The sequence below is a fragment of the Pseudozyma flocculosa genome (genome assembly GCF_000417875.1).
Source record: "Pseudozyma flocculosa PF-1 unplaced genomic scaffold scaffold00001, whole genome shotgun sequence".
Lineage (NCBI taxonomy): Eukaryota > Fungi > Basidiomycota > Ustilaginomycetes > Ustilaginales > Ustilaginaceae > Pseudozyma > Pseudozyma flocculosa.
In genome coordinates, this window is record NW_006920869.1 from 1,167,063 (window position 1) to 1,188,241 (window position 21,179).

The 21,179-nt window shown below is 64.0% G+C and overlaps 11 protein-coding genes across 11 annotated transcripts; 7 read left to right on the plus strand and 4 right to left on the minus strand.

Moving 5' to 3' along the window:
- Positions 1-753: 753 nt before the first annotated feature.
- On the plus strand, positions 754-2,309 carry PFL1_00417 (uncharacterized protein; the record flags this gene model as incomplete). Its single annotated transcript, XM_007877913.1, has 2 exons — positions 754-1,185; positions 1,296-2,309. The coding sequence occupies 2 exons, from the start codon at positions 754-756 to the stop codon at positions 2,307-2,309; spliced, it is 1,446 nt and encodes a 481-aa protein (XP_007876104.1).
- Positions 2,310-2,532: 223 nt separating this feature from the next.
- On the minus strand, positions 2,533-3,729 carry PFL1_00418 (uncharacterized protein; the record flags this gene model as incomplete). The annotated part of the gene is made up of 1 exon (XM_007877914.1): positions 2,533-3,729. The coding sequence occupies one exon, from the start codon at positions 3,727-3,729 to the stop codon at positions 2,533-2,535; it is 1,197 nt and encodes a 398-aa protein (XP_007876105.1).
- A 637-nt stretch (positions 3,730-4,366) lies between these two features.
- Positions 4,367-6,035, plus strand: PFL1_00419 (uncharacterized protein; the record flags this gene model as incomplete). The annotated part of the gene is made up of 6 exons (XM_007877915.1): positions 4,367-4,378; positions 4,483-4,793; positions 4,883-5,123; positions 5,220-5,659; positions 5,755-5,870; positions 5,953-6,035. 6 exons carry the CDS (start codon positions 4,367-4,369, stop codon positions 6,033-6,035), a joined length of 1,203 nt encoding a protein of 400 aa, XP_007876106.1.
- Positions 6,036-6,441: 406 nt separating this feature from the next.
- PFL1_00420 (uncharacterized protein) lies at positions 6,442-7,339 on the plus strand (the record flags this gene model as incomplete). Its single annotated transcript, XM_007877916.1, has 3 exons — positions 6,442-6,494; positions 6,586-7,139; positions 7,242-7,339. The coding sequence occupies 3 exons, from the start codon at positions 6,442-6,444 to the stop codon at positions 7,337-7,339; spliced, it is 705 nt and encodes a 234-aa protein (XP_007876107.1).
- A 91-nt stretch (positions 7,340-7,430) lies between these two features.
- Positions 7,431-8,837, minus strand: PFL1_00421 (uncharacterized protein; the record flags this gene model as incomplete). The annotated part of the gene is made up of 2 exons (XM_007877917.1): positions 7,431-8,308; positions 8,540-8,837. 2 exons carry the CDS (start codon positions 8,835-8,837, stop codon positions 7,431-7,433), a joined length of 1,176 nt encoding a protein of 391 aa, XP_007876108.1.
- A 553-nt stretch (positions 8,838-9,390) lies between these two features.
- On the plus strand, positions 9,391-11,466 carry PFL1_00422 (uncharacterized protein; the record flags this gene model as incomplete). The annotated part of the gene is made up of 3 exons (XM_007877918.1): positions 9,391-9,545; positions 9,637-9,783; positions 9,900-11,466. 3 exons carry the CDS (start codon positions 9,391-9,393, stop codon positions 11,464-11,466), a joined length of 1,869 nt encoding a protein of 622 aa, XP_007876109.1.
- A 258-nt stretch (positions 11,467-11,724) lies between these two features.
- PFL1_00423 (uncharacterized protein) lies at positions 11,725-12,514 on the minus strand (the record flags this gene model as incomplete). Its single annotated transcript, XM_007877919.1, has 3 exons — positions 11,725-11,806; positions 11,902-12,359; positions 12,443-12,514. 3 exons carry the CDS (start codon positions 12,512-12,514, stop codon positions 11,725-11,727), a joined length of 612 nt encoding a protein of 203 aa, XP_007876110.1.
- A 319-nt stretch (positions 12,515-12,833) lies between these two features.
- PFL1_00424 (uncharacterized protein) lies at positions 12,834-13,793 on the plus strand (the record flags this gene model as incomplete). The annotated part of the gene is made up of 1 exon (XM_007877920.1): positions 12,834-13,793. One exon carries the CDS (start codon positions 12,834-12,836, stop codon positions 13,791-13,793), a length of 960 nt encoding a protein of 319 aa, XP_007876111.1.
- A 412-nt stretch (positions 13,794-14,205) lies between these two features.
- Positions 14,206-16,149, plus strand: PFL1_00425 (uncharacterized protein; the record flags this gene model as incomplete). Its single annotated transcript, XM_007877921.1, has 5 exons — positions 14,206-14,298; positions 14,405-15,103; positions 15,180-15,306; positions 15,409-15,844; positions 15,930-16,149. 5 exons carry the CDS (start codon positions 14,206-14,208, stop codon positions 16,147-16,149), a joined length of 1,575 nt encoding a protein of 524 aa, XP_007876112.1.
- Positions 16,150-17,059: 910 nt separating this feature from the next.
- On the minus strand, positions 17,060-18,132 carry PFL1_00426 (uncharacterized protein; the record flags this gene model as incomplete). Its single annotated transcript, XM_007877922.1, has 2 exons — positions 17,060-17,069; positions 17,210-18,132. The coding sequence occupies 2 exons, from the start codon at positions 18,130-18,132 to the stop codon at positions 17,060-17,062; spliced, it is 933 nt and encodes a 310-aa protein (XP_007876113.1).
- A 779-nt stretch (positions 18,133-18,911) lies between these two features.
- On the plus strand, positions 18,912-20,750 carry PFL1_00427 (uncharacterized protein; the record flags this gene model as incomplete). Its single annotated transcript, XM_007877923.1, has 1 exon — positions 18,912-20,750. The coding sequence occupies one exon, from the start codon at positions 18,912-18,914 to the stop codon at positions 20,748-20,750; it is 1,839 nt and encodes a 612-aa protein (XP_007876114.1).
- Between the last annotated feature and the right edge of the window lie 429 nt (positions 20,751-21,179).

The following is a 21,179-nucleotide window of genomic DNA, read 5'->3' on the forward strand; positions in this document are numbered from 1 at the left end:
GGCTCCACCACTTCAAACGCAGAGATACCCTCCTCTTCCATCATCACCGCATCCTCGTCTCCAAACGCCAAGGCATCCCACCGCATCTCTCCCCCGCCCACGCTCCCCCCCCCCCCCCGGTCGCCACCAATCAATTGCTATTTTCTTTGTCTTGTCGGCCGGTCTCCCGACCGGACCGTATGCCGTCTCCCGCCGGGCTATTGTGAGGTTCGATGAGGCGATGTGACTAGCCTCGAAGGGTGACGGTTTCGATGGTCGGCTTGCGGTAGCGCTGCCCACAAAGGAAGAGTTGGGATCGGTGGCTGGCAGGCAGCGCGAGACCGTCGCGTCGAGGAAACCTCGAGTAACGATGAAAAGCCCGAGAGAAATTCGTGTAAATTGAAGCGCCAGCTCTACGTGCAAGAGGTGGCTGGGAGCAGGGAGCATCCAGCAGCTAAATGAGAAAGAGACGAGACTGGGCTTCTAGGAGCAAGACTCTTGATACTACTCCTGCAGCTGCTTCGTTGCAGAGTGGCACGTACCTCGAGCGTCTTTGAGGCAGAGAAGGTGACAGCCCAGGCCAGAGGAGGGTCCTGCTGGCTCGGGTCGTGCACGGCCCCTTCGCCGCTCCACATTTAATCCATCCCAAATGAGCGGGCCTCTTCTCAGCCACCAAACCGTCCTCACCCGCACAGCCAATCAAGCTTCCGCACGATGCCGTGAGCGACGGGACAGCAGCACAGCTCGAACAACCCAGAGTCGCTGATCATCAAGATGCTCGGCCGAACGTCGTTCGCACGTGGCGGCGGCGGCAACGACGACGAGGATCAAGACGGAATCGACCTGTTCGAGGCCGAGAACCTCCCTACGCCCGCTCGCAAACCACCGCAAGCCCATCCTGGCTACGGCGGCTCGAGCGGAGACAGCCATAATCCGCGCACCGAAGGGGGCGACGAGCTGGGCACGACCAACGTCGGCCGCAAGATGCTCGAGATGATGGGGTGGCAGGCCGGCACCGGGCTGGGCCTGCACCGCAGCGGACGGGTCGATCCGATCCCCATCAGCGAGAAGAGGGGGGGCGACCTCACGGGTATCGGCAAGGCCTCGATGGACGCCAGAGTCATTGACGTCTCGACAGCGCAGCGAAAGGGGTTGCGCAGCGAAGCCATCATGAACGAGACGGACGAGGAGCGGGTGCAGAGGGAGGTTAGTTGAGCTAGGCCCTGGCTTGCCCTGTGGCGCAAAGAAAGCAAGGTCCAGATGCTGACGCCCATTCCGCAACCTCGCTTTCCCCGACGGACGAACAACGGAATCAGGCCGAAGCAGCGCGAAAGGCGTCGATACAAGCCTCGACTCTGGCGGCGCTGCAGACGTATCGGTGCGATCTGTGCGAGAAGCAGTACCATCTTCCATCCGAGTACGAGGGACACCTCAAGAGCTACGACCACCACCACAAGAAGCGGCTCAAGGAGATGCTCGCCATCCAGCGGGGCAACTCAGCCAGCCAGGCTGCGGCCGACAAGAAGCGCGAGCGCGAGAGGAGGAGAGAGGAAAAGGAAATGGCCCGACTCGCCGGCGCTGCTGGCGTCTCACTCGGCGGAGGCGCTGGTGCCGTGTCAGCTCCGGCTAGCGAGGGTGCGACCGCCCAACATGCTACGGGCGGCGGCGGAGGGGGCTGGACCGCCTCTGTCAAGCCAGCGTCGAGTGGGGGCTGGAAGACCGTCTCTGCCTCGACGACGACGACGACGACGACGACGACCACACCGGCTCACCACGCCGCGACCACGAAGCCGGTCGTCGTCGCGAGCGGCTGGAAGAAGGTGTCGCAGCCCAGCCACCCGGCCGGCTTCAAGCCTATCGCCACTCCGCCTTCGCACCAATCCCCTCCCGCAGCCTCAGGCTTCCGGCCCATAGCTGCCCAGTCGCCCACCACGCTCTCGAACAGCACGGTTAGCACCGTCGGCGGCGGGGGCGGCGGCGGGGGATGGAAGAAGCTGGACGCCATCGGTGCTTCACCTTCCTCGACTTCCGCACCGTCGACATCTACCGGCCCCGGCGGTAAAGCTGCAGCAGCGGCGGCGGGACCGGCGAAGAAGAAGGCTTTTGTCTCTGGCGGCTTCATCACGCTCGATACTTCGACGGTTGCCTCGGTCTCGGATGCCTCCCATCGACCTGGGCTTCAGCCTGGTCCTCCTCCTCCGCCACCGTCTCAGCCACCGCCTCCGCCGTCATCTCATCCCCCTCCACCACCGCCCGGTCCGCCACCACCACCACCGCCAACTCCTTCGACCCTACCGCCCTCACAGCCGCCGCCTCCACCGCCGTGGTAGGCCGCAAAAGCCCCTCGGAAACCATATACCCCTGCCCCCCACCCACGCCGCGCTGAGGACAGCCCGCTCGGAACGGCCGCGCCACGCTGGTGAGCCTCGATGTGTCAGTGCTGTCGATGCTGATGCTGCTCTGTACTATTACAACACGCTAAAGCGATATTCTATCTTTGAGTGGGCCCGAAGTAAGGGCACGCGGGAGGGGGGGGCTCGACGGCGCTCACGCTCAGTTGAAGACGACAGTCTTTGCGCCGTTGGCGAGGACCCTCCTCTCGGCGGTCCACTTGACGGCGCGGGCGAGGACACGGGCCTCGACGTCGGAGCCGGCGCGGACGAGGTCGGCGGGGGTCATTGCGTGGGTGACGCGCTCGACGGCCTGCTCGATGATGGGGCCCTCGTCGAGGTCGGCGGTGACAAAGTGGGCGGTGGCGCCGATGAGCTTGACGCCGCGCTCAAAGGCCTGGTGGTAGGGCTTGGCGCCCTTGAACGAGGGGAGGAACGAGTGGTGGATGTTGATGATGCGGCCCGAAAAGATCTGGCACAGCTGGGGCGAGAGGATCTGCATGTAGCGGGCGAGGACAATCATCTCGACGCCGTACTGCTTGGCCAGCTTGACCATCTCGGACTCCTGCCACTCCTTTGTCTTTCCGCTGGCCGGGTCGATGGGGAGGTGGTAGAAGGGGATGCCGTGGGCGGCGGCGAGGGGCGCGTAGTCGGGGTGGTTGGAGATGATGAGGGGCACCTCGATCGGGAGCGTGTTGGAGGAGATGCGGAAGAGGAGGTCGTTGAGGCAGTGGCCGATCTTGGAGACCATGATGAGGGTGCGGGGCTTTTCCTCTGCGCCGTAAATCTTGACGCTGACCTCTGCGGCGGTGGCAAACTCCTCCTGGAACTCGCGCTGGACCTTTTCGATAAAGGCGGCGCGCTGGGCGGCGTAGCCCTCGGCCTTGGGGTCGGCGTAGGTGCCGTCGGCCGACTCGGGCTCCGAGGCGTGGATGCGCATAAAGAAGGTGCCGGTGGTGGGGTCACCGAACTGGGCCGAGTCCATGATGTTCATGTTGCGGCGGGCGAGGAAGCCGGAGATGGAGTGGACGATGCCGGGGCCATCGGGGCCGGAGAGGGTGAGGATGATCGAGGGCGGAGGGGGCGCCGATGCCGAGACCTTGGGCTTGATCTTGGAGGGGAGGATAGAGCCGTGCTGAGCCGGGGTGGCGGTGGCAGTGGCGGCGGCGGCGGCGGGCGTGGTAGCAGGAGCGGCCATCTTTTCGAGGTCGGCGAGGGATCGGAGGGTGCGAACCTGGCTGAGCTGGGTCGGGACGACGAGAGGTCGGCTGGCGGCGAGGGTGGACGAGCGAAGGGCGATGTTTCTGGTGACGGCGGTGGCAGCAAGAGTGGCGGTCTTGGATCCGATGAGGTTGAACATGGGATCCAGGGGGGCAGGTCGAATGGCGATGCGATTCTGTTGAGAGAAGGAAGGCCAGAGGGGTAGAGGGTGGTGGTGGTGGTGGTGGTGGTAGGTGGGGTCAGAGTTGGACAGAAGATCGACTAGAGTAGCAGCCAGCACAGCGGGCGCGGCGTTTGGCCGAGTCAGAGGCAGCGGCCCGCTGGCTCCAAGTCGATCTTAGCCTTTCTTGCCTCTGCCTGCATGGAGCTGCTTCCCGCCTGCAGCGAAGAACCCTCGCTGTCTGCCTTTGCCCTAGCCTAGGTAGCCTAGCCTCGACCTGCTTCGTCTGTCACCGCCAGCCGAGGCCCGACTTTTTCGGCCAATTTGCGCCGCCGCCGCCGCCGCCGTCGCTTGTGTGGGGGGCCCTGGCCTGGCCGGCCCTTGCTTGCTTGTGGCTCTGCCCGCCTGCCGTGTCAGCCTGCCGTCAGCAGCAGCCGCAGATTGCAAGCTTGGCATCCGTGCGCTCCACCTGGCTTCCACCCCGTATCTCTGTTGCCGCCTCTCCACTTCGCACTCCATCAGCAGCCTTGATCGCCCGCAACAACAACCTGCGCTGCCTCCGACTCCTGACCTCTGTCCTTCAACTTCTTCTCAACACCAGGTCACTCTCCACAAGATGAAGAAAAAGGTGAGTGCCGCCCATGGTGCTTTGGTCCGACGGCGGCAAAAGTCGACCCTCGCTGATCTACATCTCCCCATTTCCCTCCCCTCCCTATCCTCCGCCGCATCCAGGTCCTGCTGATGGGCCAGTCGGGCTGCGGCAAGACGTCTATGCGCTCCCTCATCTTCTCGTCCTACCGCGCATCCGACACCCGCCGCCTCGGCTCCACGCTCGACGTCGAACACTCCCACGTCCGCTTCCTCGGCAACCTCGTCCTCAACCTCTGGGACTGCGGCGGACAGCAGTCGTACATGGACAGCTACCTTGACAGCCAGCGCAGCCAGGTCTTTAGCGCAGTAGGCGTCCTCATCTACGTCTTTGACCTCGTCGGTGCAGAGGGCGAGGGAGAGCAGGAATGGGAAAAGGACGTCCGCTACTATAAGTGAGTCCCCTCGGTCCAGCGTGTGACAGTCGTAAGCCACCATCTCACCCTTCTATGCCTGCCCCTCATTCCTCCAATGACCTGCACAGGGACTGCCTCTCGGCGCTGCACCAGTATTCACCCGACGCCCAGGTCTTTTGCCTGCTCCACAAGATGGACCTCGTCGATCCCTCCCGGCGCCGGGCAGTCTACGCCAGCAGGGTCAAGGAGCTGCGAAGGAAGAGCAAAGAGGTGGCCCTCACCACTGGCGCTGGCGCAAAGTCGTCGAACAGCGCCGGGTTCCGCATCAACTGCTTTGCCACCAGCATCTGGGATGAGACGCTGTATAGGGTGAGCGTGCTTTCCGACGCGCGGGGGCCACGCTAGCAGACACGCTGACAGCGATTCGATCTCTCACCCGCGTCTGATCCCTCCTCCCTCCTGCAGGCATGGTCTCGCATCGTGCACACGCTCATTCCCAACGTCGCCATGCTGGAGCGGCACCTGTCGCAGTTCGCCCAGATCAACTCGGCCATGGAGGTCGTCTTGTTTGAGCGCACCACCTTCCTCGTCATCTCGCGCTCCTCATCAGTCGCCGATGCGGCAGCGGCGTCATCCGGCGGTGCTGCAGCACCGTCCGAGGCGGGAGGATTCGTCTACGACGAGGACGAGGAAGGCATGGAGGGTTTCCGAGACACCGTGGGCCGCACGACTGGCGGTGGAGCCGGGCTGGGGTCAGGCTTCATCACCGGGACATCGCAGCGCGTGCAAACGCCCGGCATGGCGGGCGACCGCAAGTCAAACGGGGCCATGTCCGACGTCAAGCTCAACCCGGAGAGGTTCGAAAAGATCAGCGAGCTCATCAAGAACTTTAAGCTGTCCTGCTCGTGAGTCCGTCTTGCTCGCACGCCAGTGTGCTCGTTCGAGATGCCAGTCTGCTGACGGACCTACATTCCGCCGATGGGGCTTCTGTCGAGTGCAGGAAGCTGCAATCCAACTTCCAAGGCCTCGAGCTGAGAGGCTCCAACTTCACAGCCTACCTCGACGTCCTGACGTCCAACACCTATATCATGATTGTCGTCGCCGATCCCCAGATCCGTGAGTCTGCTGGCCGACGAGGGTGGAGGGCGAGGCAATTCATGTTCTGACTGATCCATTGTCTGCCCTTGCTTACCTGCAGAGCTGGCGGCGATCAAGCTCAATGTCCAGCTCGGGCGAGACCACTTCGAGAAGCTGCAGGCCATCAACCCCGGCCGTGCTTAACCAGGCTTGCCGACGCACACCCCCTTTTCCCCCTTCTCGAACCTCATCCACTCCTCTTGCATTCCTGCATCTGTATACCCGCTCGCCTTGCTATGAGGCAGCTGTAGTCGTCGAAGCTGCAGCCCAGCAAACCACACCTAACAAGCCCAGGACAGCGCACCGCGTTGCGCGGGCCGGAGGCGCAGGCCGGGTGTTCACGGCTAAAAATTCGGATGTCGGGCCGGGATGGCGGCATGTGCACGGACGCCGTCATCGAAAGTCGGGCCGGCCCGCTCGTGCATGCTAAGTTACGGGTCTGCTTGATGCCGCCTCGCTTCTCCTCGCCACATGGCTTCTTCTTGCCACCACCACCACTCGCACACTGCCATCACCCTTGCCACCCTGCGATAGAAGCCAAACATAGACCATGGAAGCCAAAGTCGACGAGCTGTCCAAGTCGGTGCTGAGCCAGCTGGAGGCGTGCGTTTCCACCTCCTCGACGACCACCATCGGGATCGGACTAGGTCTGTAGTCTCGCTGACTCGTCACGCCTTCCCTCCGCCCTTCGCAGCTCGCCACGGGACCATCGGATCCTGATCGGAGTCTGCGGAATACCAGGATCCGGCAAGTCGTCGCTCGCCCAGCGCGTGGTGGGCACGCTCAACCGCCTCTCTCGCTCCTCTCCGCACGGCGCCAACAACGAGGATGACATCGCCATCCTGATCGGCATGGACGGATGGCACTATACACGCTCCGCCCTCTCCGCCTTTCCCGATCCAAAGGAGGCATTCGATCGACGAGGAGCGGAATTCACCTTTGACTCGGCGCGGTTCGCGCGCTTCGTCCAGTCGCTCCGCCGTCCCGGCGAGGAGCTGAGGGCGCCCTCGTTTGACCACGCCCAGAAGGACCCGATCGAGGACGACGTCGTGGTGCGGCCGTGCCACCGCGCCGTAGTTGTCGAGGGCCTCTACTGCAATTGCAACGTGGGCGAGTGGGCCAAGGCGGCGAGCGAGTTTGATCAGAGGTGGGTCTGTCTCATCGCCCGGGACGAGGCGCGGAAGAGGCTCGTCAAGCGCCATGTCGTCACGGGCGTCGCAAAGGATGAGGAAGAGGCGAGATGGAGAGGTGAGTGCTGTTGTTCCCTCGTTGAATGATGTCGCATGGCGGACACGTCGGTCCAAGCTGACGGGCGTCGTTGGTCCCCCCCCTGCCGTTTCCCCCTTTCAGCGGACAACAACGACCTGCCCAACGGCGACTGGTTGATGCAGCATCTCCTCGAGCCTTACACCATCGTCGAGAGTATCGCGGAGCCAGCCTGGAGCTAGCACTGCTCAAACCAGGTGCCAGTGCCGAACTAGAATATGCGACAGGTCGAGAGAAAGAGCAAGTGGGATCCGCAACGCACATCTTCGACCGTCACGTTTCGATTACCGCCTCGAGGCACCGTTGGAGGACGACGCTACGCACAATCCGACCATCCTCGATAGGCTCGAGGAGGTTCTGCTGGACCCTCCAGCGACACCTCACCCTGTTGCCGTCCGCCCCTCGCGCGGCTTCTTCCTCCTGGTTCCAACGGATCGCCAGTGCCTCGGCATCTCGAGGTCCCAGCCGCCCCTCGACGCTGGGAGAGTCGTAGTCGACCACGACCGACCCCGAGACGACTTCGGCCTCGAGCTGGCTGCGCTCCTCGGCCGTGACTACGGTGAAGTGGCTCACGAGGATCGCTCCGCCCGGTCGGACCAGCGAGCGGAGCCGTCCGAGGAGCGTCGAGGGGTAGAAGCGGATCGAGAGGATCAGATCGTAGAAGCCGTCCCCGGGATCGTCCGGCGCAGCAGGGGGATGCTGCGAAGATAGCCTGGATAGACCGGCTCCCTCGAATGCCGCCCATGCCGCTGCCTGCTCCTCGTCGGCCGCAGGGAGGGCGAATGTCTTGCCCTTGCCCGTTCCCACGAGCGGTTCCAGGCTGCCCTCATCTGTGCACTTGGCCCACACCAGTGCGTCACAGCGACCTCGCAGCAGGTCCACACCATCACCGCGTAGATTGAGATCCTCCATGAGAAGGGCGGTGCGGTTCAGGACCGCCTTCCAGTTGTCGAGCCCGACGCCTCGCCATCTCCTTGGCGGTGGGCCAGGCCGACTGCCGGCGGCATCTGCTGTCCGCTCGCGCTGCGAGCCGTACAGGACCCAGGCCATGTCTCTGCCAGCACCGCACCCGAGGTCGAGCAGCGATAAGTCCTGTTTGCCGTTGTCGCTCGCCCCCTGCTTGAACAGGTCCGACTCAATGAGCCGCCTGACTGCATTCGAGGGGCGGAAGAGCAGCGCAGGCCAGTCGTCGTCGGTCGCTGTCCTCAAACGAACCTCATCCGGGGCACAGCTGCGTCGCAGACCCAGGCCTTGCACCTGCTGGAAGAAGGTACTAGCTCTGCATGTTGGATGAGCTTGCGCCGACGGGCCAGGAATTGGGACTGCGTCGTTGTCGCCGCCGCCTTTGTCGTCCTCGTGCTGGAGAAAGAGAAAACGGGCACCGTTGCAGCCGCTAAGCGCCTGCTGCACCTCGATGCGGTCGCGTACATCGGCGATGACGAGAAAAGGTACGGTACGAGGAGGCAGGCAGCTGTAGCGCGCCTTGATGTGGTGCAGAGGGTAGATGTGGGTGGCGTGGGCGATGTGGGCCGCTGCAAAGCGGTCGGTTTGCCGGAGATCGAGGACGAGCCGTGGCGTCGGGAGCGACAGGTAGACATCGATGCCCGCTGTGTCGCGGTGGCCGGTGGCGGTCGAGGATTTCCAGCCACTTCGTGGCAGGCAGTCGAGCTCGGAAGCCATCGAAGGGGACGGTGGTGGTGGCGGTGGACGAGGATGCTGGGTGGTGGGGGAAGAAGATACGCCTTTCGGATGTCGGTCGCTTTGATTTCGCCGCACGTCCCTTTCCTCGGTTTTGCCGTTGTCACCTCCACCCGGCTGCCTCTGTCGATTTTTTTTTCTGTTGGCCCCTGCGACGGTCAAACGGCGCTCATTTTCTTTGCGCTTGACTGCCAAAGGTGAATTCATGATTTGCGGGCTGCACAGATTTTGGATTTTTGTTGCAGCAGCGGCGTTTTTGGGTGGCCCAACCAGGCAGAACCCTTGAGCCTGCTTGCCCTGGACCTCGGACCTGGCCTGGCCTGCTCGACAAGGCCAAGCCCCCCTCGACTCCCTTCCGCCGTCCCTCTTTCCCTCTTTCCCTTGTCGCAACTCGCCACCGCCATCAAACATCGCAGCACCCTATCTTCGCACCACGACTGTCCCTTCGTCGAGGTCACGCCTGGGCAGCCCACGAAAGCACCTCTCTGCCTCCACCTCCTCTGTGCCCTCGCAGGTCGAGGTCGCACACGCAGCCATGCAGGCGGCCCACCAGATCGTCCAGCCCTCGACCCCGGGCACCCCCCTCCTCCGCACCGTCGAGTCGGCAGAGGGCCTCGGCACCCCTTCGAGCCCTTCGTTGCAGCCCATCGCCAAGCCCAGCGCAGGAGGGCCGAGCACCCGCTCAAAGACGTGAGTCGCCAGCCTCTCTCGTATGTCGATTGCCCGAGGCGATGCGCTCAACCCGCAGAAACCCTGGCCCTGATCCTTCATCGTCCCGCAGCATCGTACTCGCTGAAGCCGGTAGGCCTCCTTGGTACAATGCTGCTGGTCAGACTGTACCGCCCTACATTGTCGGCATCGCCGGAGGATCCGCCAGCGGCAAGACGTCGGTAGCACGCGCCATCCTCGAGAAGCTGCCCAACGTCCCGTGAGTGGCCCGTCCGACCAGCCGGCAGAGGACTACGCTCGAGCGCTGCGCTGGCGGGCTGAACCATGCTTCGACGCATCTGCTCCTGCACTGCCGCTCGCTCGCCCCGCGCACAGTCACATCGTCATCATCAGCCAGGACAGCTTCTACAAGCCGCTCACCAAGACCGAGAGCGAGCGCGCGTTTCGTTCCGAGTACGACTTCGACCACCCATCTGCCTTTGACACCGAACTCTTCAAGGCCACCATCGACAACCTGAGCCGCGGCATGGCCGTCGAGGTGCCCGTCTACTCGTTCGTCAAGCACAACCGTCTGCCCGACTCCAACTACCTCTACGGCCCCGCCGTCCTCATCGTTGAGGGCATCTTTGTCCTCCACGACCCAGAGCTGCGCGATCTCCTCTCGCTCAAGATTTTTGTCGATCTCGACTCGGACCTCATGCTGGCGCGAAGGATCCTGCGCGATACCGTCGAGCGCGGGCGTGACCTCTCCGGCATCATCAGCCAGTACACGCGCTACGTCAAGCCCAACTACGAGCGGTACGTCTCGCCCACGTCAAAGCACGCCGACATCATCGTCCCCGGCGCCAACAACGAGGTGGCCGTCGACATCATCAGCCAGCACATGGAGAAGCAGCTGCGCAGCCGGGCCATGCGCCTCCGCACTGAGCTCTCAAAGACGCCAGCCACCCCGCACGTCGAGTCCGCCAGCCCCTTTGACACCATGACTCCGCTCGCCAAGACGCCCTCGCTCGGGCTCGCCAACACGCCGCTGCCCAACACTGTCATTCTCTTGCCGCAGACGCCGCAGCTCCAATCGCTTCTCACCATCTTGCACGACCGCTCCACGCCCACCTCGGACTTTACTTTCGCCTGCAAGCGCGTCGGGACCCTGGTCGTCGAGCGGGCGGCCGCCCTGCTTCCCTACCGCCAGCAGACGGTTCAGCTGCACACGGGCGGCTCCTACACCGGCATGGAGCTCGACGTCTCGAGCATCTGCTCTGTCTCGATCCTGCGATCCGGCTCGGTGCTGGAGCCATCGCTGCGGCGCGCGTTCCCGGCCATGTCGCTGGGAAGTCTGCTGATCCAGTCCAACGAGGAGGACGGCGAGCCTTACCTCTACGATGTGTCGCTGCCGTCGTTCGTTCGACGCAGGAGCTCGGCGGAAAAGTCGTGGGTGCTCCTCCTCGACGCCCAGATCGGCACGGGCGCTGCTGCCTTCATGGCGATCCGGGTGCTGCTGGACCACTCGGTGCCCGAAGATCAGATCATCTTCCTCACGTTGCTGGCGAGCGCAAAGGGAGGTGTGCACGCGCTCCACCGCGCCTTTCCCAAGGTCCGCATCGTCGTGGCCGGCATCGACCCGGGGCTCGAGAAGCTGCGCATCCCGCTCGCGGACCGCCGAGCGTCGGTCTCGGCCGACCACGCGCAGTCGACCTCTGCCCACCAGACGGTCCAGGTGTCGCGCTCGGCGCCGCACCACGCCGCTCCAGCTCGACCCGACGAGCCGGCAAAGGGCGACCACCCGACCAACGTCGATGGCCAGGGTCGGGGGCGGGCCAAGCCGAGACAGGACAGTCTGGGCGTCACGTCTCCGCCCGCCAAGAACAGCCGCGTCGTCTTTGCCATTACGCCCGGTTGCGGATCCATCGGCGACCGATTCTGGGGAACGGGTGCCAAGTAGCGAGGGTCCAGCCCAGCCCCGCCCATCCCCGCCGGCCGGATCCGCACATGCCCATGTCTATCGTCCCACCACGTCGTTTACGGAAGTCACAAGAAAGCATCTCCAAACCCTTAGCATATCTCTCGCGCACCGACATACACCCAAAGAATACACACACATCTGCATCGCCAACGTATCTACGTCGCCGCGCTGTCACTGGTCGTCGAAGGACGTCGAGGAGCAAAGGCTCTGACGGGGGCCGGGACGGGTAGGCCCGCTTCAGAGGTCCTCCTCGTTGACGAGCTCTCCGACGATGCCGTACTTGCCGGTGAACATGGCTTCCCACTCCTTCATGTTCTTGCTACAAGCGGGCAAGGAGAGTGAAGAACGACCACGTCGCCGTGTCAATATCGATGCTCTCGAGGCCAACCTCGGCGCGGGGGTCAGCAGACTCACATTTCGCTGGGCGCAAGATCCTCGAGCTTGTCAATGGGCCTATCGAGCGGGGTGATCATCTCGAGGTCAAAGCTCTGCTTAGCCATGCCCCTGCTCGCGTCCCTGCCGGCAAAGTTGCCATAGGGACCTCCGGGCCCGTAAAAGTTCTTGCCAGACGTGACGTCAAAGACTTTGCCGTTGATGGCGAGCAGGATGCGGGGCGAGGCCGACGAGTCGGTGCCGTCGTAGAGGGCGAGGGTGCGCGGCGTGTACCGCTTCCACTCGACCGTGTCCGGGTGGCGCGGCGGGAGGTACGAGTAGCGGTCCGACGGCGCCGTGGCGTGCGAACGCGCCTGGGCGATGGTGGGCGTCCATTTGGCCGAGGTCGGAGACGAGGGCAGGAGTAGTGGTAGGGCGATGTAGATGAGGATCGAGAGGAGGACGAGGTTGAGCGGGTTGGTGAATAGCGGTTCTGCCGTCTGTCGGAGCGAGGCAGGGAGAGAAGTGCATCAGTCAGGGCTTTCGGTAGATGGTCATGGCAACCTTTCCCGGCTCAACCTACCGTGGTGAGCCTTTCCCACGTCGACGGGACATGGCTTTCGCTGCCGAAGATTCCGCTAAAGAGTCCAGACATGGCGTCGGAAAGTGCAAGCAAGTTGATGGGGACGGCGGTGGCAGTGGTGGTGATGGACGAGAAGGAAGCCAGCCAGGGCGATATGCGCTCGACTTGGCCTTCGGCGCCTCCACATCCTGGCCGGGCGCCGATCCCGCTGCTGGCACGGCGTTCTATCGTCGCGCAGCCACCACCACCCACCAAGGCCATTGCGAGACTGCATCCTTGTCCACCTACTTCTTCCTCAACGCGACGAGCGCTTCTTCATCGGGGCCATGGTGTACGGCTTCCTTTGACCCCCCGCATCGGATCGTGCAAAGCCAACGACGAAGCGGCGGCCATGTTGCGGAACGCCGTGCAGCCGTCGCTGGTGTCGCTCTTCTCGTCGACGTCGTCGTCACCGTTTGCTGTCTTCTCGATGCACGTCGACCTTGACCTGCCCGAAGATTCGGGCCTGATCCTGCTGCGCGATCACGACGACCGGCGCGCCGATATACCCGCCAACGATGCCACTGAGCTGCAGCGAGATCCGCGCCGGTTCCAGCTTCGCGTCGATGCGCCCGGCAGCGGTCAGAGCTCGATGCGCGGCCTGCTCGAGGATACGGTGCTGCACATCCAGTCGCCTACGATCAAGACGACCTTTATTCGCACGCCCCCGCTCAACGAGCGCAGGAGCAGCTCGGGCGAGGTGCTGGGGCTCGAGCTGCCCTACCTTCACCTCCAGTTCCGTCCGCTCGGCTCCAAGCCGTTCATGGTCGAGGTCGGCGTGCGCGACATCCGGGGTAAGCGGGCCAGGATCCGACTGAGCAACTTCCAAGCGCAGCCCGCTCTCTACCTCGTCAAGGCAAAGGAGATCGTTGGCGAGGCGAGCGTCGCTCGACAGTCTCGGGACATCCGAGAACAGGCCCAACAATCAAGGAGCGACAACGGCCCCATACTCCATTTGCCCGTCGCCCTGCCCGCCGATCCGCAAAACGAACCGACGAGCTTCACGCCGTGGCTATCCGTCACTCTTTCGCTTGCCAAGCTCATGCCTCACTTCAACAACCCCAAACTGCTCGCCCTGTCGTCGGCAAGAGCGCTGGCAAGACCACACGGCGCGCCCCAAGACGAGCGGGATGATCCGCAGGAGTCCGCGCCCGCTCGCCGTGTCTTTGAGCGCCTGGATCGCTTCCACTCAATCGACTACGTCGCCGTGCACGCCAACCTGCGGCTGCGGCGAATCTGGTGCTCGACGACCCACGACGCTGCGACCAACCAGGACGAACTGCAGGTCTTTGCCGCAGCCCTCGGGCCTTGAGTTCGATGTCATGTATCATAGCAGGGTTGTTGCTGCTTGTAGCCTCTCTGGGTAGCCATGCTGTGCGAAGCGTTTGGCGCACACGTACGCTTGACCAGCGACCAAAGTTGCGTCGTGGCCAGGCCCGGTCCGGCCTCATGGCCTCCAGCGCATGGCATCGTAGCGGCGAAGATCCCCTCTCTCCCCCTTTGGCCCCTCGGCCTCCACCTGCTTGCGCTCATCTCTTTCAAACTTAACCCCGCCTTCGGCTGCCGCCGAAGCTTCGGGCGAGCCGATGCTCGAAGAAGACCTCTTCGTCCAGACGTCCGTGATAGTCCGAGGAGCTGCCTGCCTGCCTGTCGGTAAGCAGCCGAAAAGCTCTTGCTCCCCCGCCACCACCACCACGTCACTTCGAGATAGACCTCGCGCCATCATGTCGAAGCCATCTGCGCAGGACCAGATCGAGACCATCGCCCGCCCGCTCACATTTGCGCGCGGCAAGCGGGCACCGAACCGTTTGGCCAAGGTGAGTGTCGCGGGTGCCACCTCTCGCCCAAGTCGTCGTCTTTGCGAGCCTGCCGCCTGACTCGCAGTCGGTGTTCATGCCCGCCTCCCTCTGACAATGTCGGCAGGCTCCGATGGAAGAGATGCTGGCTCAGATGGGCGGCGGTCCGCCGACGCCGGCCCACCTCGAGCTGTACCGCAGCTGGGCGCGCGGCGGCTGGGGCATGGTCATCACAGGCAACGTGGCCATCGACAACACCCACCTCGGCACGCCCTTTGATGTGACCACGCCCCCGGACAGCGCCAACGCCGCCGAGAGGCAGAGGTTCAAGCAGGCCTTCAAGCTCTACGCCGACGCCGTCACGGGACGGGATCAGGCCGACGTCGTGCCCTCTTCGCAGCGTCCGCTGGGCGTGGTGCAGCTGGTCCACGCCGGCCGCCAATCGATGCGTGGGTCGGGCAGGGGCATCATGACCGACCCCATCGCCCCCTCGACGGTGCCCATGCGACCCACGGCGCACCTGGGGCCCTTTGGCACGGTGCTCGACAAGGTCATGTGGGGCACGCCCATCGAAATGTCGCTCCAGCAGGTGCAGTGGCTCAAGAACCGCTTCATCGAGGCCGCAAAGCTGTGCGAAGAGGCCGGGTTCGACGGCGTCGAGCTGCACGCCAGCCACGGGTACATGCTCGCCGCCTTCCTCAGCCCGCTCACCAACACGCGCAAGGACCAGTACGGCGGTGGCGCTGAGAACCGCGCAAGGCTGCTCCTCGAAATCGTCGACGGCGTGCGCGCAGCTACCGGCGACGACTTCCTCGTCGGCGTAAAGGTGAGCCAGCGTGCGTTTGCTGTTCGTTTTAGAGTGCTGGCTAAACTTCGATTCTGTCCTTCATCTGCCCCTACAGCTCAACTCGAGCGACTACGTCCAGGGCGGTCTCACTGAGGAAGACGCCCTGCTGAACGTCCGATGGCTCGCCGAGAACGGGGGCGTAGACTTTGTCGAAATCAGCGGCGGCAACTACGAGAACCCATGTAGGTCCCGCTGTGTCGGTCTCGCCCTCACCTGTGTCCTCTGAACGTCTCTTTCTGACGCTGTCATGCCCCGCGCTCCCTACGGCGGCACCCTCCCACCAGCTTTTGTCATGGAGGGCTTCGACTCCGAGGCCGAAAAGGCCAAGGTATCGGGCAAGCAGTACCAGCCCAAGACTTCGAAGCGTACAGCGGCGCGGGAAGCCTTCTTCGCCTCGTTCTCGCGCCAGTGCCGCTCGGTCGTGACGCCGCCATCGTCTTCGCCCGAAGAGACGCGCCTCAAGCTGATTCTCACGGGAGGCCTTCGGACCCGAGCTGGTATTGCCTCTGTCCTCTCGCCCTCCTCTGATCCGGACAACGATGGCGCCGGCGTCGACATGGCATGCCTGGGTCGGCCTGCTGCGCTGTATCCCGACCTGCCGCGCCGCCTCCTCGATCCGGCGCTCCCCGACATGGAAGCTGACACGCCGAGGTACACCATCCCAGCCGTCGGTGCGCTGGGTCTGCTGCCGATCAAGCTCGTCGGAGCAGGTTGGGGAACGTGAGTCTGCAAAAGGGAGCCCGCCTGTGTCCCCACAAGACTGCGCTGCTGACAAAAGCTTCCTCGCCCGACCCTACACTCTCAGAATGTGGCACTCGCTCATGATGGCGCAGATCGCCATCGGATCGACGCCGGACCCAAAGGCTTCGGTCATCAAGCTCTTCCGCGACCTCGCCGGCGCCCCGACGGGCAAGAAGCAGGCCGAGGGCGAGTCGCAGGGCGCCTTTTTGCTGCGCTGGGTGGCCATCATCGTCGTCTTCCTCGCCGTGGGACAAGGCCTCCTGTTCTCCTACCTCCGCTCGTGACGTGACTGTCACCGATGGGAACAAGGATCGGTTCGACATGGAGGGAGTTTAGAATCGACGGCGCATCGTTGCTTCTGCTTACAACGAAATGATCGTGGGGGGAACGACTGAGGACGCGGGGAAGAGGACCTACAAGGGGCCATAGCGGCGACGCGGCGGAGGATCGTAGGGCGGCCATGACCTCGAGCTACTGATCTGCGTGTCAGGAGAAGCGACAAAGCTCGATCCGTCCGAGGAAGACGTGTAGATCGAGGGAGATCGGGCATCGCTGGCGTAGCTGGAAGCTGGACTTCCGGGCAGACGACGGTTTTGGAAGGGCATTGAGCGGTGCTGCGACAGGGCTGAGGCGGGACTGCTGCCGGCGTCCAGGCTGTGACCCTGGCCGCTGAAGGGCGACCTCAAGCCGCTTCCAGATGTGTACGACTCGTCCATGGAGACTCGACCGCCGTTGGAGGCAGGCGAGGTCCTGCGCGAGGGAGGGGGAGCTCTGTACGGTGTCGAGGGCGAGGAAGAGCCTGTCTGTCGGCTGTAAGCCCGTCTTTGAGTGGTAGGGTCGTCGGCTGAGATGCGCTCCGACTCCAGGCGCCTGGGCGGGTCGACCAGATCGTTGCCGCCCCTGTATAGGGTGGATCGGTCCTGACCAGCGTGCGCCTCGCCGCGTGTGCGACTAGACGAGGCGAGACCGCTCGGCGCAAGACGCGAAGAGTAACTTGGCAAAGACGCTCCCGGCAAAGGACCTGCTTCATCGAGGTGGTCCGGATCGTTGTCTCGGTCCATCGATGTGCGACTACCTCCAGGCGGCGCCATTCGGGGCGACTCGTCCGCCTCGGAAGGATAACTTCTCGACGAAGGGGCTGTGGAGAGGCTGTATCGGTTGGATCGGCCCTCTGCGATCGCCCAGCTGGGTGAGCTAGGACCGTCTGGTGAGAACCCGGAAGAGGCGGTAGCGAACGTTGACGGGTTCGACACTGCACCACCATCTGATGACGAGCGATACACGGGGAAGGCGGGCAAGCTCGCCGTCGAGCGAAGCGGGAATGGATCGGGAGAAGCTGGTGACAGTCTGGCGGCCGAGCGTTCGTCCTCGAAGCGGGTTCGGCGAGGCAGATTGACTGAGCCGCCCTGAGCGGGCAAGCCATGCTTGGAATCGGCGAGCTGACCCTTGCCAAGGGCCTTGAGCTTTCCGAGCGTCTGCGATGCCAGCGAGGTGCGCTTGGGAGGCGCGACGCCGTTGCGACCGACCATACGCGCCAGCTCTCTCGCCATGGCTTCCTGAGTCTTGGTGATCCTGTCGGCTTTTGCCTGCTTCTTGGCCAGGTTGCGCGAAAGTCTCTCGGTCTCGCGGGCCAGGGCCTCGGTCACTTCCTGGTTCTCCCGCAGTCCTTGGAGGAGCTGTTGGCGTAGCGGTGCCAGGATCTTGGACTTGGGATCGCCCGTGGACTCGGCAAGCTGCGCCTCGACGTTTTTGACCTTCTCCTGGTGCCTGTTCCGCGAACGCTCGACGAAGCCAAACTGGCCGGCCAGTGTGCTCCTCTGCGGCTCGTCTTCAGCTTTGATCGTGTTCGCTTTGACCACGTTGCCTGCATTGCTCGAGCTCGATGCGTCGAGCCGTTTCAGCCCATCGAGCTTGAGCAAGTCCTCACCGCCGATTGCCTTCTTTCCCGAGACGAACTGCTCGAGCGCATCTCGCTCCGCCGGGTCGTCGATGTGGAGAGGGACGTGGAACGTCTGATCGAAGAGCTCAAGCTTGAGGACGTTGGCAGGAGGGTGGATGGCATTCTTGATGTTTTTGACGATGTCGGAGGGCGAGACTGGGCTACGGCGTTCGAGGGTGGCACGGAGCGAGCGGTGTCGAAGATCGTCGACGGGTGCGAGGAAGGGAGAGTCGGCGGCAGGTAGAGCGCGTGCGGGTAGAGGGTCCGACAGAGAGAAAAGAGTCAAGGCAAGGAGGGAGGCAGAGTTGATCAAATGGCTGAACAGCATTGTGGACACGAGTCATGAACGGGGTCGAGGCAGCGTGGAGAAGGACGAAGGAAGAGGGGGGCGGGATGGGAGGCGGCGGAGATTCCTTTGGCGTTCTTATAGGCCGGCCCTCACTGATACAGGCCACTGGTCGCTACCCCCGGCCTGGTCTGATGCGCTTTGCGGGGCACAAAGGCGACGCCAGAACGCCTCCTGGCTCGGGGCTGAGCCGTGTGCGCCCCGAGTGCGGGGCTGTCGTCGCTGACCGTCCTGGCATGCTGGATCCATGGAGGCTGGCTGCATGGGGCCCGCACCTCGAAGGGTACTCACTGTTATTTTGCACGCACTTGTGACTGTCCGTGTCCCCCTCAATGGTCGAAAGGCCAAGACGCAGGGTAGGATGGGCTACGACGGTGTATCGAAGCAGGGGCCGGGTGGCGACGCGGCCCACGACCCGCGCGAGAGAGAGAGAAAGAGGGAACCTCCCCTGCTTCGGAGGAACGCAGGCCGCTAAACCCTTTTTGGGATGCAGCCGGCGCCCACTTTTTTTCTTCTTTGCCCAACGTCGCCGCCCGCCGGCCGGAGGGATGCGCAATGTGGCAGCATGCTCGCCTTTTATTCCGCCGTCATTCGACCGAGTCACTACCACCGCACGATCCACGTCCGTACCGCTCGTCGGCAACGACATCACCACGCCATTGCCGTCTCCTCACAATCACCACCGTCCCTTGCCACTACCTCGAACGAACTCAGGGTCACGACTCACGCCTGCACCGACGCCCCGGGTCTCTCAGTCAAACATGGCCACCCCCTCGCCCGCCGCCAGCTCTTCCTCGACGGCCGGCGTCGCCGCCGCCGCCGCCTACCATGCCAACCCGACCTGGAGGCAGAAGCACCAGGCGCAGCAGGTCGACTACCCGTCGCAGCAGGCCGTCGACTCGGTGCTGCAGCGTATCGGCAAGTTGCCCGGCCTCGTATCGCCCTACGAGGTCGACCGCCTGCGCACCCAGCTCGCCGCCGTCGCAGAGGGCAAGGCCTTCCTCCTCCAGACGGGCGACTGCGCAGAGCTCTTCGACTACTGCAACCCGGAACAGATCCAGGCGAAGCTCAAGCTCTCGCTGCTCATGAGCCTGATCCTCATCTGGGGCGCGCGCAAGCCCGTCGTCCGCATCGGAAGGATCGCGGGACAGTACGCCAAGCCCCGGTCCAAGCCCACCGAGACCATCGTCCGCGTCGACCCGCAGACGGGCAACACGACCAAGGAGGAGATCATCTCGTTTCGCGGCGACAACATCAACGCTTTCAGCCCGGACCCGCCCAGCGGCCGCATCCCGGACCCGGAGCGCCTCCTCCAGGCCTACTTCCACTCGGCGGCGACCGTCAACCACATCCGCTCCGAGCTCTCGAGCGGGCTCGCTGATCTCCACGCCCCTCGCCAGTGGTCCTTCCAGCACGTCCAATCTCGGGCGCTGCAGGACGAGTTCGAGTCGGTCGTCGACAGCCTCACCGATGCGCTCGACTTTATGCGCACCATTGGCGCCGATCCGGGCGTGGGCAACAACAACGTCCTCAACTCGGTCGACTACTTTATCAGCCACGAGGGCCTCGCACTCGACTACGAGGAGGCGTTGACGAGGCTCGTGCGGAGGCCGACGCCGTCCAACCCGTCCAGATCGACCTTCTCCCACGAGGCGGCGGCGGCGGCGGCGGCGGCAGCAGCAGCGGGAGGGGCCGACGGATCGTCGCAGAGCAATGAAGTCGAGGCGGTGGATCGCTACGCCCTTTCTGCCCACACCGTCTGGCTCGGCGACCGGACGCGGCAGCTCGACGGTGCCCACATGGACTACTTTGCCTCGATCCGCAACCCGGTCGGCATCAAGGTCGGGCCGTCGATGAAGCCGCAGGAGCTCATCGAGATCCTCGACATCCTCAACCCCGACGTTCCGCTGTCCTCGGGCTCAGACGAAGAGGGAGGTGAGGGCTCCCACAACGGTACCGTCCGCTACGGCAAGGAGAAGGGCCGCGTGATGGTCATCATCCGTCTTGGGGCCAGCAAGGTGGCGTCGCTCCTGCCGCCCCTCCTCTCGGCCATCGCCGCCTCGTCGCACTACGACTCGATCATCCTCCTGTGCGACCCCATGCACGGCAACACGCAGACGTCGCCCTACCCGCCCACGTCGACCGACCCCTCGGCGCAGCCGCTCAAGACACGCTCGTTTGGCGACATCATCTCCGAGATCCTGCACTTCCTCGACATCATCTCGACCGACTTCCCCACGCTGCGCGTCGGCGGCGTGCACCTCGAGCTGACGGGCGACAAGGACGTCACCGAGTGCTTTGGCGGATCGATGCGCCTCCGCCCCGAGGATCTCGAGCGCGGCTACAAAAGCCACTGCGACCCGCGCCTCAACTTTGAGCAGAGCCTCGACGTCGCCTTCCTGCTGAGCCACTACTTCCGCAAGCAGAGGCTGCAGAAGCGCAAGCAGGCGGCCTGGGGTGGGAGCGGTGCCGAGGGAGCAGAAAAAGTGCCGGAGCCGCCAACGACCGAGGAGGTCAAGCTGCGGCAGAAGGCCATCATCGAGACGGGGTCGGGAGACGAGCTGCTGGCCCAGCTCATCTGCGGCATCACCTCGAGGTAATTGTTCGACCGCGTGCGTGCTCCAGAACATTGACCGGCAGTGATGGCCAGCGCGGTGCGAATGCGCCCGGGAATGCAAAAAGGGACGCTCAGTTGCTCTTCCCAGCCTCGAACCTGGTCTGGTCTGTGCGGCTGCTGGATCGCCCTTTGGCGACTGACCGTGCGCGTTTGTGAAGTGCAGGCAGCAGGGTATTGCGCCAGTCTGGGATGACTTTTGGCCAGAGCCGGCCTGGCGTGCATACGTCGCGTAGAGACGAGCCATGCGCCGCTTCGCTGCGATGTCGAGGAGAGCGGGTTGCCGCTAGCCAGATCGGAGCTGAGCTCGGCCGTCGAGCTGGCTGACTTTGGGCCACGATCCGCGTCCCCGCCGTTGCTGCCAACTGGCGCCGCCCTCACGGGCCCTTGTGGCGCTTCGATAAGCCAGGTGACT